Genomic DNA, 18,909 nt, shown 5'->3' with positions numbered 1-18,909 from the left:
GCAGTCCAGTTTTTTGCCTGTTGTTTGACTATTCCTTCTTAATCCATTGTCTCTTTCTACATTTCTTCCTCCCCTTGAATGCCTGCAGTTCAGATTTCCTACTCATCCAGAAATCATTTTTTGGGGTTCCAAGGCAGATGGCATGGTTTTGTGGAAAGCACATGGACTTTAGAGTCAGATAGCCCCAGGTTCAGATTTGCTCTGCCAGTAACTAACTAGCTGTTAGACTTTGGGCAAATTCCCTTACGTCTCTGAGGCTCACTACCCACGTCTGTCAAATGAAGATAATAATACGTACATGGAGGTATGGTGGGACAGAAACGATAAAGCATAGGTAAATATTTGGGATAGTTCTGGACACATAGTTTACCTTGGACACATAGTCCCCTTCACACTTCTGAGTCCTGTTGATTTTCCTTTTACCCATTTGATGGCCAGTATTGGGAGTTATTTCGATATTCTTATCTGTAGCCATTCTTTTCACATTTCCTGTCATCTACAAATGCAAATTGATTACTTTATTATCTTTTTACTTATCCATCCTCCCAGACATCAGTGAAGATTCTAAGTAATGCTCAATCAATACCCATTCTGAAAATCACTTCCTAATGTGATTCACTGCTGTTTATCCTACATTACATCTTTTAACTCTTTTCAATTTTTGTTGATGTGTTTTATTCATTATGTTATGACACTAAGCCCCAATTAGAAATATAATTTAGAATAAAAATTTTATGAAATTTGTATAAATGTTTTTGTAAAACCCAAAGACATTAAATGTATTTATTTGCTTTATTCCCCCCTTTTTGTAATTTTGTCCTAAAAATAAACATTTTAAAGCATGTTTTAAAATAAATAAAACAGTCTCCATACTTATTCTTCATGAGCTCATTAAACTCTAAATGTTTACGGAATTTTTTTTTCTTTTAATATTTTTTCCATTATTTTACTAGGGATTCAAGTTAGACTTACCAGGCGGTAATCACCAGAAGCACACTTCTTACATTTTTGAAGATTGGTACCTCATTTGTTTTTTTCTAATCCTCTGGTACCTCCTCAGTTCTTCATGATTTTTCAAACATGATTGTAAGTGGTTTTGGTAAGTTTTTTGTTTTGTTTTTTAGAGCCAGTTCCCTTAATAACAAGATGCATGTCTCTCAGACCGGCTGACTTATATTTATCCCAAATTTCCAGATGTTGCATATCTCTTTTTGACTGTAACACAAGTCTACTTACTTTTTTTTTTTTCCCTCCCCTGATTTCAGAATATATTTCTGGTTATCAATTACATTTGGACCTTCTCTATAGCCATTTTTTGTTTATTTCCCACCTGATTTATTCGTTTGTGGTCCTTTTTGTTCCTTTTATTTCATTTGATAGCATTAATTCATTTTGCTTTTTAAACTGGATTTTACCAGTTTAAAGTGGCAAGATGTGTCACATACAAATTGAGCTATTTCTTGTTAATTTGTTTCTAACATAGAATTCCAAACTTTGTAAAACTACATTAGGACATTTTTATTCCTTGTATATGTTCTCTGTCAAACAGGTTTTATTCTTGCCCCTCAATTATGATTGTATCTTTTATGATATCTCACCTTTTTCATATTCTGTGTTTTGTTCAGTTCTTCTCAGTGCTGGTACCTGCCAGCTTTCTTTAGGCTGAGAATCATTTTTCTGATTCAACATCTGTTTTTTACTACTTTTAGTGGCGACAGGTGTGTTCCTCATTTCAACGATTTCACATTCTCAGTCAATTCTTCCCTAGTAATAAAGGTTAGATGTGTAAAGCTTTCTTCTCTGGGTCTGTTTCTAAATCATAAGTTGTACTAATGATAATTTTATATCTTTGATGCATGTTGCATGGCAGAATTCTGACCTCTAGGCAATAATTTGGTGGTTTAAAATCTATCTGAGCACCCAGTAGTTAAAATCCTGTGTCATCTAGACAGAGGCAATGGTTCTCTCTAAATTCAGAGGAACTTTATTTCCTTAGTGCATTCAGTCAGTTCCCTGCGCTGATAAATGCACGAGATCAAAATCACAGAATGGCTTGCACTTGGAGTGTTTTGCTCTTGTTTTGGGCAGTCCTGATGGCCTTCCAAATCAGTCTGATTTCCTTTTTTTTTGGCTTTGCTTTTAATCTCAAGGTATGTCTTCTTGGCACTCATAAGCATTTCTATCTCCTTTCTTTCTTTTTTCTTTGTTATCCTTTCTTCTCCCCCTTTTTCTCTGCCTTTTCTCTCACCTGTGTCTATAATTCAGGTCACATTTCTTAATAGTTCATCTCATTAACAAATGTTGGTAGGATTCAACCAGTTGTCTATGACGATAGTACTGTGTTGTACCTGTGTAGACACATGTCTCTGTAGACCAGTACAGCAGATATTATGCTGATCAAGAACATTCTCTCTAATCTCAAATTTTTTTTTTCTTTTTTTTTTTAAGATTTTATCTACTTGCGAGAGCGAGAATGAGAGACAGAGAGCATGAGAGGGAGGAGGGTCAGAGGGAGAAGCAGACTCCCTGCCGAGCAGGGAGCCCGATGCGGGACTCGATCCCGGGACTCCAGGATCATGACCTGAGCCGAAGGCAGTCGCTTAACCAACTGAGCCACCCAGGCGCCCCTCTAATCTCAAATTTATTGAAAAGCTGAGATTGGCAAAATACTTCTGACTTTCTAGTCTGATATTTTTCAGCAGCTTCCCCGAAGACATAGGAGACCTGGGTGGATTTTAGAGAGGCATCTGAGATACATAGACAACAGTAGCTACAACTTGCACATCTCTCTCCCTCTCAGCCTTCTTAATAGTTTAGTTTGAGGTAAATAGGTGAAGAGTTAAAAGGAGTTTCTAGCTATCTTTTTTACCTCTTGGAGCACGTTGACCTTTTTCTTTGCAGCCTGGTGATATTTGTGGCAATAAAAGAGTAAAGTCATCAGCTTATGGGAGTTCACAGCTAGAGCGCTCACCTAACAAACACCATTACCCCTCAGCCCCTTCCATTTTCAAACCTCCCAAAGGCCCCAGCCAGGAGCATCTCCTGAATTCTTCCATGCCTCACCTAGACAGCCCACATGCATGCACAAGTGGCTAGAGTTAGAACTGTGGGCTGTGCATAACAAAGGAGTGTTTGTGAACCTGTATGGAGACAACTCTTTGAAAGTGACTTGGGAGAGAAGACTGAGAATTTTGGGGGTGTTAGTTCAGTGTTTCTAGGAGCAGGTTTAGATTAGTAGAGGAAGGTGGCAACATCATTGTAATCTCAGTCACTGGAAGCCAGGAGTATTGTTCCATCTCAGAGCAATTCCACAAGATGAAAATTAGGTCCTAAAAAAGAAAAAAAAAAAAAAAAGATCATAAGATCAAAAAGAAAAATAAAATGACAAAACCAATAATAAAAAAAAAACAGACAAGAAAATGAAAAACAAAAACAAAAGAAAGACAAAAAACAAAAAGAAAAAAAAATTTAAAGAACAAAAATTGGGGGTGCCAATTAGATGTTATTCAATAGTGATTTGATCCATGTTCTTGCAAATATGACCATGCATTTCTTTCTTTTTTATTTTTTAGAGATTTATTTATTTTATTTTAGAGAAAGCGTGAGCATGAGCGGGAGGGGAAGAGAGAATCTCAGTGAGACTCCATGTGGAGCGCAGAGCCTGATGGGGGGCTTGATCTTATGACCCTGAGATCACGACCTGAGCCAAAACCAAGAGTCAGACACTTAACCGACTGTGCCACCCAGGCACCCCAACCATGTTTTTCTTAAAACTATTCTAATAGCTAATAACTATTTCCTAAAATATTTTTATTACTAACCTTTAATACAGATTTTAGCTTATCAACATTTTAAATAAGTTTTTCTATTCTAAAATGTTTAATCTTTATTTCTATTATATCATTTAAATGAGTGCTTACTTCATATTCTCTCTTACGTAATTTCAGAGGACTTTAAGGTACTTGTAAATAGTGTGAGTGATGAGGCAACTTGACCTTGGATAAGGCACTTGACTGCCAGTAGCTTTCTGATTAGAGCCATGTCATCACATGTGAAATAAAGTATTTTTAACCAACGATAAGTGGTGTGTGAAATGAGAAAAGTCCTTAAAGCATCCAGTTAATATTTTGGCTTTACTAAATTGTCACTAAATAAGTGTTTGCACTTTAAAATTGTTTGAAAAGATCATATTACTTATGTGATTCCCTTCCTAAATCTTTAAAGTTTCACCTTGATTCCCCTCTCATCCCAACATGTACTGCTTAATGCATTCCCACAGATTGGAAAGGAATTAAATTTTTCCCCCAAATCCTCTGCAAAGTTCAGTTCTAACTATGATTAATCTGCATGTCAGCACATTCATTCATTTACTTACTTCTTCATCAAATATTTATTGATCTCCTCCTCCATGCCAAGTACTGTTCTGGGTGCTGAAGATACCACAGGGAAAGCTAAACAAGTAAAAGTCCTTGCCTTTCCGTGTTGCTTATATCTGCTGATTTCATGGTTTTTCGCTATAAAGGTATCTCATCATGGAGTTGGCTATCAGGAAATCTATCTTTTATAACTCCCATGCTAGCTTTGAAGATTAGTATGTATTGGTCTCCCTTGTGTCAAAGGTAAAAGCATTCATGATGTGTACGAGTGTGTATTGTTAGTCTGCCTTGGGCTACCATAACCAAGTACCATAGACTTGGTGATTTAAACCACAGAAACTTATTCCTCACAGTTCTGGAGGCTGGGAAGTCCCAAGATCAAGGTGCCAGCAAGGCAGGTTTCATTCTGAGGTCTCTGTTCTTGGCTTGTAGATAACTGCCATCTTGCTCTGTGCTCACATGACCTCTTTGTACATGGTCGGGCAGAGAGAGAGAGAGTACAGCTCTCTGATGCCTCTTCTTTTAAGGGCATTAATTTCATCAGGCCAGAGTCTCACCCTCATGACCTCCTTTAATCCTGATTACCTCCTAAAAGCCCCATGTCCAAATACCATCAAACTGGGGGTTAGGGCTTGAACATATGAATTTGTGGAGGGACATAAACAGTCTGTAACAGTGAGTATTGCTGAGAAGGTTGAAAGTTTTTCCATAGGCAGTGTACGCAAAGAGAAAAATAAACAGTAGTTCCTGACAATAGGACTGCTTTTCTCTCATCATAGTTAGTTCTAGGAATTTAGAAAGACAATTTGCATGCACATTTCTTGAGTTACTGCTTATTCTTTCTGTTGGCAGATATACTTGTCTTATCAGTCACTTTATCTCTTTCAGTGATAGTGTGTTCACATGCTTTATACCATCTGACTTCCTTTGTTACCTTTATATTTCTTTGCTCACGTAACATCAAAATTACTTAAAACTTTCATTGTAGATGACCTTTGTGATCCCCGTTCAGAAGACTGTGAGGAGCGTGGCCCATTTGGCTGCCTCCTTGGAGTGCCCAGGGCAATGTGGTCCTTGATCAGGTTTCTTGAAGTCCCCAGCAGCTACAGTGTTTCTTTTGGTCACAGCTCTTTTCTGTGTCACTGATGACTATTAACCTCAATTTCCATCCCCTCCCCCATACCAGAGTTCTAAAACATCTCATGGCCCAGTTTTCACCTGTGACATAATAGATTGTTCCTTGGTTTTCTGTCTTATGTCTCATTTCTCCTAACTCCCCTTCCCCACTGCTGTAAAGAATATCGTTATTTACTGAAATAAATACACATTTAATCTTATATGGTGGTTATTTTCAGATTTCAGATTTTCAGATATCTTTGAAAATGTCAGAAGTCCTCTAAAACCAGGGTTAGGATTAAGTACTGGATTAGAAAGTCATGTGGACATCTTTCTTGTTTTTCTTCTTGTTTTCTTCTCAACCCATAGTGTTTTTCTTCTATTCCGTTTTCTCTTCTTGCCTTTGAGTCTGCTAGCTTTCATTTATTTCCCAGGGTTTCAGGCTAAGAGAGTAATTACAGAAAATGGGCTTTGGGTTTGAGCTTATCCATAATAGGAAAGATAATGATGTTGAGGGACTGAATAGAGACAAATGAAGAAAGATGATGGAAACATTTTGTTTGTTTCTGTTTTTCCTTCTCCTTAGCGTTCCCGTCCACTCTCTGCCAGTGATGCGGAAATGAAAAACCTTGTGGGCTCAGCCCGAGAGAAGGTGCCGGGGAAGTTAGGTGGTTCTGTGCTTGGTCTGTCAATGGAGGAGGTAAAGATAACTCCATTTCAGGCTTTTGTGGGCTAACACAGGGTTCAGTGAACATTAGTGAGTGATTTACAATGTTGATGACCACCTTATATCTTACACTGAAAAGAGAAAGATTCAAGATGGGAGAAACTTGTTCTCAGAAAATAGCATCTTAAATGGAATTAATTTCTCCCTTCATGCTTCTTTCATATTTGTGGGTTGTAACTCTCTTCCTCTGCCCTATAAACACATGGATTACAGTTTTCAAAATGGGTACTTACTTGATTTTCTCTTTATATAGATCAAAGTTTTACGGAGAGTGAAGGAAGAAAATGATCGGAGAGGTGGATTTATTCGCATATTCCCTACATCAGAGACGTGGGAAATATATGGGTGAGGTGACTACCTTTTTTTTTTTATCTGTGCCTCAGGTCCACAGAATTGGGTTAATTGTGACACAGTGTCATCATTGCTTTCCATTTGTGTCTTTCTTACTTTGTGTATTTATTTATAGTGGTGTGAGTATTACCCAACCCAATAACTAGAGCATTAATAGTAATTTAATCTACCTGTGCATTATTCCTTTTAAAAAAATCACCCACCTCCTTTGTAATAGCCCCTTAACCCGGGTTAGACACTTGTAAAAATTTTATGATCATCATTATCTTGATTTGAAAATAAAGTAAGTTATAGTACCATTTTACATTTTACCAAGAGTGTATGAGAGTTCTAGTTGCTCCTCCTCTTTGTCAACACTTGGTATTGTCAGGCTTTTTAATTTTAGACATTCTAGTGGGCATGTAGTGTATCTCTCTGGTTTTAATTTGCTTTTCTCTGATGAATAATGATATTGAGCCTTCATGCACTATTGGCCATTTGTCTGTCTTCTTTTTTTCCATTTTAAATTTAGGATTTTTATTTTTTTGTTATTGTGTTATAAAGGGCTCTTGATACAAGTCCTTTCTTAGATATTTATATTGAGAATATTAATATCTTCTCCAAGTCTGTGGCTAGCTTTTTCATTTCTTTTTTTTTTTCTTAAGATTTTATTTATTTGAGAGAGTGCACAAACAGGGGGAGGGGCAAAGGGAAAGGGAGAGGGAGAAGCAGACTCCCTGCTGAGTGCAGAGCCCTATATAGGGCAGGGCTCGATCCTAGGACCCCGAGATTATGACCTGAGCTGAAGTCAGACGCTTAACCGGCTGAACCACCTAGGTGCCCCAAGTTTTTTCATTTCTATAATGGTGATTTTTATTTATTTATGTATTTATTTTAAAGATTTTATTTATTTTTTTGATAGAGACATAGAGAGAGAGGGAACACAAGCAGGGGGAGTGGGAGAGGGAGAAGCAGGCTTTCCACTGAGCCGGGAGCCCGATGCAGGGCTCGATCCCAGGACCCTGGGATCATGACCTGAGCCAAAGGCAGACGCTTAATGACTGAGCCACCCAGGCGCCCCGATAATGGTGATTTTTAAAGAACAGAAGTTTTAAATTTCAGTGAAGTCAATTTTTAAAAGATTTATGCATTCTGTGTTTCCTATCTAAGAACTTTTTGCCAACCCTAGCGTCATAAAGCTTTTTCTCTTATGTTTTCTTCTAAAAGTTTTATAAGTTTAGCTTTTATATTTTGTTCTGGGATAGTATTGATTTAATTTTTGTGTATGGTGTGAAGTAAGGGTTGAGGTTCATTTCTTTTCATATAATATACATTTATTTCAGCACCATTTGTTGAAATTACCCTATTGAATTACCTTGGCACCTTTGTTGAAAATTAGTTCAAGTATATGTGTGGGTCTCTTTCTGGACTTTATTCAGTTTCACTAATTAATCTGTCTCAGTCACTATAGCTTTATATTAAGTCTTGAAATTAGGTAGTGTAAGTCTTCCAACTTTTTTTTTAAGTATTTTGACTATAAATAAATAAATAAAAGTATTTTGACTACTGTGTCCTTTGTATTTCCCCAGACATTTTAGAATTCGCTCATCAATTTCTACACAAAAGCCTGTTGGCTTTTGATTGGGATTGCATTGAGTATATAGATTAATTTTGGGACAGTGGACATTTTAACAATACTGAATTTTCCAATCCATGAACATGATATATCTCCATTTATTTAGGTTGTCTTTTTTTTTTTTAACTTTTTAAGTTTTTATTTCAATTCCAGTTAGTTAGCATACAGTGTCATTATTGGTTTCAGATGTACAATGTAGTGATTCAACAGTTCCATACACCATTCAGTGTTTATCATGACAAGTGCACTTATTTACATCTTCTTCTATTTTTCTTAGCAGTGTTTTATAGTTTTCAGTGTAAAGGTCTTGAGTATGTTTTTTTTTAAATTCATTACTTAGTATTTCATGCTTTTGAATGGTATTATAAATGTAATTTTTTAAACAGCTTTATTGAGTTATAAACTTTATATATTTAAAGTGTATAATATGGTAAGTTTTAACATAGGTATATATCTGTGAAACTACCACAAAATCAACATAACGAACATATCCATAACCTCTAAAAGTCTTCTTGTGCCTCTTTGTAATTCCTCTCACCTGCCCCTCCCAGCCCTTCCCTGCCTATCCCTGTCACCAGGCAGCGATGATGTGCTTTCTGTTACGAAGATTAATCTGCATTTCCTGGCATTTAATATAGGTCTACAGGTTTTTCTCTTACTTGTTGGGTCATTTTTTTTACTTTATTATTATTAAAATTATTTTTAGATTAACACATGTTGTATCATGTATCAGTGGTTTAATTCCTTTTTATTGTTGAGTAGTGTTCTGTTATAGGCATAGCCCAGAATTTGTTTATTGTTCATCTGGTGATGGGCATTTTGGTTTGCAGTTTTTGATTATTACAAATAAGGCTTCTTTGAATGTTTATATACAAATTTTTGTATGGACATGTACTTTCACTTCTCTTGGGTAAATACCTATTTGTGGAATGATTGGATCATGTTGTGTTTATGTTTAACTTTTTAAGAAACTGCCACACGGTTTTCTAGAGTGGTTGTACCATGTTACATTCCCATAATAAGTGTATGAGAGTTCCAGTTCCTCCACATTCTCACCAACAATTGGTGTGGTCAATTTAATTTTAACTCCTGAGGTGATGTGTAGCGATAGCACAGATGGTTTAATTTGCATTTTTCCATAATGACTAATGTTGAGCATCTTTTCATGTGCTTATTTGTTCTTTGTATGTCTTTGATCAAGATCAAATATTTTACCCATTTTTAAATGAGGTTATTTGTTTTCTTATAATTAAGTTGTGAGAACTCTTTATATATTCTGGATATTCTTTTTTTCCTAGCACTTGAAAAATGTTCCATTATCTTTTGGCTTGCATTTTTCTGACAAGAAGCATGTGGTAATTCTTATTTTTGTTTTTCTGTGCATAATGTGTCTTTTTCCCCCTCAGCCTGCTTTTAAGATTATTTCTTTATGGCCCATTTTCAACAGTTTGATTATGCTATATATGCCTTGGTGTCATTTTCTTCATGTTTCTTCTACTTGGATTTGTTGAGCTTCTTGGTCTGTGGGCTTATAGTTTTCATCAAATTTGGAAAACTTTTGGCCATTATTGCTTCAAATATTTTTTTTTTTCTATTTCCTTCCTTTCCTTTCTCCTTTTGGGACTCTGGTTACCTGTTAATTGGTTGATACTATACTATAAGTCTGGCTCTGCTCATTTTTTTAAGACTCTTTTTCTTTCTTTACTTTGGATGATTTTCTGTTTCTCTGTTTCTAAATTCATTCATCTTTTTGTCTGCAGTCTCAAATCTTCTATTAATTCCTTCCAGTGAAATGTTCATTTCAGTTACTTTATTTTTCAACTTCAGAATCCATTCTCTGTTTGTATCTTCTTTTTGTTTTTTTCCCCATTATTTCCATGATTTTTTAGATTCTTGTGCATATATTATAGTATTTATAGTAGCTGTTTTAAAATATTTGATATTCTGTTATCTCTGTCATTTCTGAGTCTGTTTCTATTGACTGATTTTCCTCTTGTTTCCATTTTTTTCCTTCACATGTACAGTGATTTTTAAAAATTGAATGCTGGACATTATAAATGTATAGTTGAGTGGGTTTTATTGCCTTCTTTAAATGCTTTTGAAAGTTTTTTGGTCTGATAGTTATGTTACTTGTAGATCAGTTTAATCTTTTTCAGGCTCATTCTAACACATTTTTTAAAAAATTTCAGTATAATTAACATACAGTGTTATATAGTCTCAGGTGTATAATGTAGTGATTCAACAATTCTGTACATTACTCAGTTCATTTCAAAACATTTTTATGGTTTGTTTAGGGTAGCTTTTTGTTTAGATCTAGGAAAGTTTTACTATTAAAGAGTCTTTGGAGATGTCTGTTAAATGAGCCCCATATTCAATGAGATTTCTCCATTTTGGCTGGTGGGAACCAATCAATGGGTAGCTCTGCATGAATTCTGGAAAATACTCAGCTTATACTTTCTCTTTAATGTTCTTTACCTTGTCACTTGCTCTTTGCCCAACCTTGTGGACTTTTACCCTATGCCTAAGCAGATTTGTGTTCACCCAAAGACTCAGAGTCCCTTGTGATGCTTTTTCTTTGATGACAATAAGGTTGAGAATCTCTGTACTTATTTATAGTTGACATATTTCTCTTCCTCTGGTGATTGGCTTTTGATCTAGTTGGGATATGAGTGGTTCTAAGTATAGAGCTAGAACTTAGAGGAATAAAAGAAAGTACCCATTTTGTGTTTGTTTTGTTTTGAAAACCCAGCTGTTCATAGAGAAATCTTCCTTTCATCTTACAAATATTCTATCAATGTAATTATACCTTACAAAGACCTAGGAACACAACAGAAAGATATTGCTTGGGTTTTCTTTTGATATGTTTTTGAAGAATTTAAATATTTGCAGTTCCTAGAAAACATATCTTTTAATTAATGAAAGTGGAAACCTCTACTCTTGAGTATTTCAAGAGTCAGGACCTTAATTTAAGTGCCTTTTCTAAGGAACCAATTACAGGTAATGTTGGGGTCTCTTATAATAGACCAATAATGTTTGGTTTGGTTTTACTGGTTTGGTTCTGAACCAATGGGAGTAAGACAAAGACTAAGAGAGATGGAGGCCAAAATATCTCCTTCTTTCCTAATCAAGTCTAGGTTGGGAGATTTGATTATATCTATCTACAAGCAAACACCCTTTTTGTTGAACTCCTGATATGGGCAGATTTACATGCCCATTTATAGGCGAGGTTAGACTGGGCTGTGTGGGAGGAGCACCTGACCCTGTAGGACCAGTAGAGGATGATATGTACCTCCTAAGGGGAAATTGTCTCCCAAGAGAAAAATGGGAGGTGCTCATTGATGCGTTTCTGTTTATTCTTCCTAAATTACCAATCTGGTTAAGTCACTCCACCTCTCCTGGGTCTCTGAGAAAAGAGGCAGAGTAAGGCCAAGAATATTAAACTAGGGCGCCTGGGTGACTCAGTTGGTTAAGCGACTGCCTTCGGCTCAGGTCATGATCCCGGAGTCCCGGGATCGAGTCCCACATCGGGCTCCCTGCTCGGCAGGGAGTCTGCTTCTCCCTCTAACCCTACCCCCTCTTGCGCTCTCTCTCTCACTCTCTCTCTCTCAAATAAATAAATAGAATCTTTAAAAAAAAAAAAAGAATATTAAACTAATTGAGCTGCCATCATGTAGAGTGGAGAAGGTGTATTTATTTATCTACTAACAAATATGCCTTTTATTAAGTGGGATCCCTGCCCTTTGAGAGTTAACAGTGGGATTATGGAGAAATTATTTATACATATAATAAAAATAGCTCATTTGTATGGCTTTTCGTCATTATAATGTACTTCATGCACATCATTGTTATTCCAATTTAATGATATGGAAAGTAATCAGTAAGATAATGTGACTCTCCGTGATCACCCAGGGGGACTTGATTCAGGTATTCTGACTCTGGATCTGACTTTTTTCCTGCTGTATCATGCTGCTTTCTGAGAAGAAAAAATTTCCTCTATGAGACAGTGTATGACAGGTCCCTCTTTGGGCATTCAGTAAAGGCTAAGGTAGTTCAGACAAGGGTGCTTCTATAGTCTCAGAGCAGTCCTGTCAGGGAAGGACTTTGTGCAGCAGACTGGACTTGAGCTGCGTCTTGAAGGGTAGATCGTGGATAAGTGGAGAGGGTGTGAGGAGGTGTCCAGACCAAGGCAAAAGGATCATTGGGAAGTGTGGTGTGAGAGTAGTTTAAGGGAGCTTGTCTGGCTATATGGCAGGATCAATGTTGGGGAACCATCTGGAAAAAGTGTGAAGGAATTGGTGGTATAGCTTATCCAACTTTTGAAAGCTTGGAAGAGAAAGTATGCCTCCTGAAGTAAGCGTCGAAGAGCCATTGAAAGCTCTTGAGAAATAACATGATTGAAACCATCTTCTGTCTACATTTTCACACCCTTTATGCTTCTCCCCATTCCCGGCTTCATTTGACCTCTTTCTTAGTTATATATGATTTTTGGTGGTGGCTTTGTTTTTACTTTACAGTTTTATTTTCTGAATTTAGGGTGTCACTTTTTATTAATCCAAGAAATCCTGTCATTTCTTTCTTTTTACTTTCTAAATCAACTCCATTTATCCTTTTCATTTTATTGTATCTGCTGCTACTCTGGTATTTTATAATTTTGATTTAAGCAACTTTCTCCTCCTTTGCCACTTTAGAGAACCGTACGTTTATTAAGAAACCGTATATAAGTAACCTGTCACTTCTGTGCTTGATTCATGGCTTTATTTCCATATTTTTTCCCTTCATCCAAACTTAAGAAATAGCCAGTTTCATTCTTTGTCTTTCAGGTCCTACCTCGAACACAAGACCTCCATGAACTATATGCTGGCAACACGTCTCTTCCAGGACAGGTGGGGATTTGCTGATCTTGTAAATTTGCTAATCTTATAAGATCACTAGATTATGTGATAAAGAGAAGGTACATACAAAAGAAGGAAAGAGGCTTTATAAAAAAAAAGGTCTTTCGGAAAATCTCTGATATAGAGGGCCTTGCAGAGAAAACACAGTATCATACCTCATTGTCCCAGAATTCATTAACTCTTAGCACTTTGTACTGTTTCCAGAGGCCACATATTAAACCATAATGATCTTTAAACAATCTTAACAAATGCCCTAAACTTTATTCTTCTTAAAGGAAGACCTGTACTCTGTGCCTTTTTACATTAGACACAATGTCCTCATCTGTTTTTCTAGACTAGAAGAGATTAGAATGATCAGATTTGGAAAGGTAGAGCAAGGTGGTAATTCACAAAATAAATACACCAGGAGTTGTAAAAAAATGACAATTGATAACCTCAATACAAGGGATGATAGGGTAGAATGATGGAAAATGGACATTGGAATTCAAAGAGCACAGCAATCAGGCACTACTTAGTCCCACACTTTTGTTGCCCCTAAGACGTAATTGTCTTGCAGGACAGTTTAGTAATTGACTATCAAACTAAGGAACCTTAGTTATTTAGAGAAATTTATGTTATTTTCAGGCTATATGTGCTTTTTCACAGGATGCTTAAAACAGATACCCAGATTTTAGCCATTTCTTACAATTTTGTGAATTATTATCAGGAAATATAGGGGATTTGCCATTTCCCCCTTAAATTTGTGGTTATTACCATTGATGGAATAATTACACTACTTAGCTTCTAATGAAAGAGACCTTCAGATTCACTTAGAAGACATGGAAGCTCAATTCTTTCTATCTAACCTGTTTTTTTCTCTCCTCCCCCACGTGGAATCCTAGAAACTTTTACAGGCTCCTTTATCTTTAGAGTTCAGGTATTTTACCAAGATATGTTCTAGTGTGTTACTTTTCATTATTTTGGCTTTGCAGTGGGTGAGTCATTTCAGTCTGCAGATTTAAGTCTTCCATCTGTGGGAAATATTCCCCTCATCCTCTCCTTCCTCTCCTTGTGGAACTTCTGTTAGATGGATTTTGGATCTTTTGCTATATGCTCCATGTTTTTTGTTTTTGTTTTTGTTTACTTTTTTCTCATTCTTTTGATCTCATGTTTCTTAGCTTTAAATTCTGGGAGGTTTCTTGAACTTTTTCTTCTAAAATTTTAAATTGATCTGTAGTCCTGTCTATTTTGTTATTCAGTACCAGACAGGAGAGGGTTGTTCAATTTACCTTTTTAACTTTGGCAAGTATGATTTTAATATCCAGGAACTATTTTTGATTTCTGACTAGTTTTTAGAGTTCATGGCTGTAATATTAAAATGGTTCTGGTCCTATTTCCAGTGTGGTGGGCGGGTTCCCCCACAGCACCAAGCAGTTGTCCCCTGTTTGCAGCTGAGAATTCAACTCAATCCTGGCACTGTCTGCCCAGAGATTAGCATCAGATTGCGCAGTTTAAGGATTCAGTCCTATAAGACTGTGTCATTCCCCACTTCCTCCGCCTTTGCCTGACTTTGGACACCAGTCGCAAGGCCAGGTTCTTACCTGGACTTCTGATCGACCAGCCCCAAATCAGAGGTTCCTACAGCTCTCTCCTTCCTTCCATTTGATTAATTTGCTGGTGTGGCTCACAGAACTCCGAGAAACGTTTCGCTTACTAGCTCACTGGTTTATTATAAAAGGATATAATTCAGGAATGGCCAGATGGAAGAGACGCATAGGGCAAGTTATGGGGAAAGGGTACAGAACTCTGCCCTCTCCAGGTGTGCCAGGCTCCCCCAGATCTCCACGTGTGCACCAACCTGGATGCTCTCCTTTTGCATTTTTATGAAAGCATCATTACATAGGCACCATTGATTAAATCTTTGACCATTGGTGATTGAATTCCCATCTCCAGGCCCTCTCCCGTTCCTAGAGGTCAGCAAGATGGGACCAGAAGTTCCAGCCCTTTGATCACATGGTTGGTTCCTCTGGTGACCAGCCCGCATCCTGACGGTGACCCAGGGCATTCCCAAAGTCACCACATTGGCATAACGAAAGGCACCTTTACCACGCTCATCACTTAGGAAGTTCCAGAGGTTTTAGGTACTCTATACCAGAGATGGGAGTGGAGACCAAATGCATATTTCTTTAAATTCTTCTTTTAAAACATGTATTTATTTATTTTAGAGAGAGTGTGCATGGGGGGGAGGGGCAGAGGGAGGGAGAGAGAGAATCTCAAGCAGACTCCCCACTGAGCACAGAGCCCAACTCAGGGCTCAGTCTCACAACCCTGAGATCATGACCTGAGCCGAAATCAAGAGTCAGATGCTCAACCAACTGAGCCACGCAGGGCACCCCCCAAATATATATTTCTTAATATAAATCACAATATCATAAATATTTTTTCACATCTCTTTGACTTTTTTAGTTTGTTGAAAGTTCCTTTCTGTTTTTTGTATTTTATTTAATTCTTCTAGATTAGTTCTGTTCATTCATCTCATTCTTTCTGGTTTGTATTACTATATTTCCTCATATATTTAGTGATCTTTGATTGTCCAGTTGTTTTTATAAGTAATGGACCATTTGCTAAGGATAGGTAGTTTGCATGATTTTCCTCACAGGTTGTTTCAGTCTGGACTGACATGGACTCTGTGTTTGAGGCTGAATGTTTCCATCTTTGGGCTTCCCATGAGGGAGAAGGAAGTGGATCAGGCAATTGGGAAACCATCACTAAAGTGAGAAAGCATTCTCCCAGGGGGAGCATAACAATAAAGAGATTTTAGACGTAGTAATATATGTGGTTTTTATTAACAATTCAATAAACAAGACCACCAGCCGGTCTAATAATCACCATAATTTCAAAAGTATGGTACATGTTGCAATATTTTGAGATACCTGTAACATCTCTAAAGTAATATGAAAAAAGATATATTGGTTTTTTTGTTTTTTGGTAATAAAATCGTATGAACACTGCTGCAGACAGTTTCCTACATGTCTATAAAGGAAATGCTAAATTTCAGTTGGAGGATTAATTTTAGCCTAATCTCTATTTTTTCACATCCACCCTTGGCCAATCCCTCCGTGTCACCTTGCTCTTTCATGCCTCCTTCTTCTTACATACTTGCCATCCCATGGAATGGCCTTCAGTCCATCCCTACATTCTACTAGTTGTGTCCTTTTTCCTCTCCCAGACTAGGAGGAGGTTCTGCCAGCCCTTCCAATCCCTCAGTCTGATTCAGATTCCCACACTGTGTTATAACTGCTTGTTTACTTACTAGCCTGTCTACTTCACAAGTTGGCTTTTGAGAGAAGTACTTTGTTATGTTCATCTTTGTTTTTATCAGTATCTAGAGTGTACCACATGGTAGGCACACGCACACAAACATGCACCGAAAAAATGAAATTGTATTTGTTGCAAGCCCTAACATCTTGCAGTAAGTTTGTTCTCTTCAATCCAAACTGATATTTTTCCTCTTGAAAATCCTGTTGTATTATTGTCAGAATTACTTTCAAACTAATTCCCTAATTACTTCTTTTTGGTTAATTTTGTCTGCCTTTCTTGCCCTCTCCCTCTCATCCCCCACCTGCCACCCTGCCTGACAAATAGCATCTTACCTGCTATCTTATAATATGATGATAGTTTACACCCTGGCTACATATTAGTAGCACCTGCAGATTTTATAAACCCTGTTGATGCTCTGGCCCAACTCCCAGGCTGAAGTATTGGTACTCCCTAAAAGCTGCCTAGGTGATTGTAATGTGAAACCATGATTGCATATTACTGGAACAAACCATTATCTGATGAAAAAGTTAAAATCATCTTGAGGCTTTCTGATGATAAGGAGACAATATTAGGACATTGGCATGAAAAGAAGACACGGGAAGGGAAAGACCAAACATTTTGGTGAAGACCTACTTTCTACTTGATTTTCTGTAAATAGGAAATCTTAACATTGATTGCATCTGTCTCCTTTTATAACATTTTTAAAATTTTTAAATGGTAAATTTTAAATGATAAAGTTTTAAGATGAAGAATGGATTAAAAGGACCCAAGGGTTAGGTAAGAGGTGTGTGGTTATAAAAGGATGACACAGGGGATCCTATGGTCATGGAATTGTCCAGTATCTTGTCTGTGGTGATGTATATGTGAATCTACACAGTGATAAAATTGTACTGAGCTAAGTATACACATTCACAAATGAATACAAGTAAAACTGAGGAAGTTAAAAAAGAGAGATGTTATGTGTGTTAAATGAAAGGAAATTGAATGAGGAGACAATGTTTTAAAGAAAAACAAAAGCTAATTTAAACATAAATGGCATTCACTTCCTATGGTGAGAGCCCAACTCTAGTTCAGACACTATGGAGAGCATCTCTTTTTTTAAAGGGATTTTTTTTTTTTAAATTTTGAATAATCTATTTCTCATGAGCATCCTTTTTTGAACCCCATGAGAATTGAGATTGGTTTCCTTTACTAATACATAATACAGTTCAGTGAAAGTATAAAGAAGAGCACTGGACTCTGAGACCTAACCTCTGGGTTCCCATTTGAGCCCACTAAGCTCCAGCCTTGGGCATGTCACAAAATGATCTTATCCTACTGCTTTTTTTTTTTTTTTTAAATAACCAGGGCCAATAATCTTCACATGGTGGTTGTGAAGAATAAGTGTGATTTGATTTGTGACTGAATATACAGATGCAAGTAATTGTTATACTTTTTTTCTAGAATTCATTTTTTTTTTATTGCTCTTCCCCCATGCTTATGGGACTCTGTTCTTTTCTCAGTACATCTCTCTGCTTCTCCCCAAAGAAGCCTTCCCTGGCCTAATTCCATGTTATCTCAGGAGTGTGTATGTGTGCACGTGTGAACTCAGGGGAGAATATCTGAACAGTCCTCTAACCCAGTTGTCCTTTCTACTTCTGTAGGGGAAACCCAAGAAGAAGCTTATTGACAGGAAGAACACGGTAACTGATTTTTAAGAGTTGAGAAATTCTTTCCATGTGCACAGTGTGTGACCATGCAGGGGCTAAGCATGATATTTTATGTAACCATTTTTGGTTTGGCTCAGCTTGAATAGTAACATAAAAAATGTTTCTATTAACACTATTCTGAGGCAACTTTTTACAAACTAAGTTTGGGTTTTACTTTTTTTATAACTACAGGTATATCATTTGAACTAATAATAATAGTTTTCTTGTTTGGCTGTGTGAGAGACACCAAAGTATAAATGAGATTTCAAAACTGTGTTAGAGCCACGTTAGAGTCAAATAAGTGGTTATGGTTGGCCTTGGTATACCTGGGGCATGTAACTCTGTGCCTTATGGGACTGAGCAGAACTGCTTCAGGTTTGCCACAGAACTGAAAGTATGCAGAACACCCATGGCTCTTCATTCTGCTGGAGGAGAGAAAGGTCTTAGAGGAAGGGCTGGGGTGCCCTTGCCTAACCAAAGACTACAACCTCACCAAAAACTCTTAAATCTAAGCATACACCTCCCTGGTTTGAGACCTTACATACATCTCCTTTGTGCTGTGACTCTTTAGAAATCAAAATGGCAACAAGAAGAAAGAGACATCCTATATCTAGCTTTTAGTTTTACATTTAAGGATTAATGAGGATAAACCTGGTTTCTCATTGAAACCCCTTGAAGCGTAAATCTAATTTTTGTTTAAAGAAGGATCTAGAGAAAAAAGAGAACACTAATTACCAGTGTCAGATAGGAGAGAGGGAAATAATTTACAGACCCTACAGACATAAAAAGGACGTTAAGGGAATATTATTAACAACCTTATTCCACTACTTTGACAACCCAGATG

General features: G+C 37.0%; 1 protein-coding gene across 13 annotated transcripts in view; it reads left to right on the top strand.

The window, feature by feature from the left end:
- The window catches only part of TTLL5 (tubulin tyrosine ligase like 5), a 254,676-nt gene that overhangs the window by 71,143 nt on the left and 164,624 nt on the right, over positions 1–18,909 (top strand). For 11 of the 13 annotated variants that reach the window (XR_014148340.1, XR_014148339.1, XR_014148337.1 and 8 more), the window contains 4 exons: positions 6,079–6,192; positions 6,473–6,564; positions 13,006–13,068; positions 18,021–18,059. Coding sequence is in view for 9 of the 13 variants with exons in the window: in XM_081830180.1 (XP_081686306.1) it covers positions 6,079–6,192; positions 6,473–6,564; positions 13,006–13,068; positions 18,021–18,059 (308 nt within the window). In the remaining 4 variants the exon portion in view is untranslated. The remainder of the gene's footprint in view (positions 1–6,078; positions 6,193–6,472; positions 6,565–13,005; positions 13,069–18,020; positions 18,060–18,909) is intronic. The other 2 variants (XM_081830183.1, XM_081830185.1) reach the window with 1 other exon arrangement.

The sequence above is a fragment of the Leptonychotes weddellii genome, chromosome 9 (assembly GCF_054177405.1).
Source record: "Leptonychotes weddellii isolate Sample4059 chromosome 9, ASM5417740v2, whole genome shotgun sequence".
Taxonomy (NCBI): domain Eukaryota; kingdom Metazoa; phylum Chordata; class Mammalia; order Carnivora; family Phocidae; genus Leptonychotes; species Leptonychotes weddellii.
The sequence above is the reverse complement of the archived record's forward strand: the minus strand, read 5'-3'. Positions and strand labels throughout refer to the sequence as shown.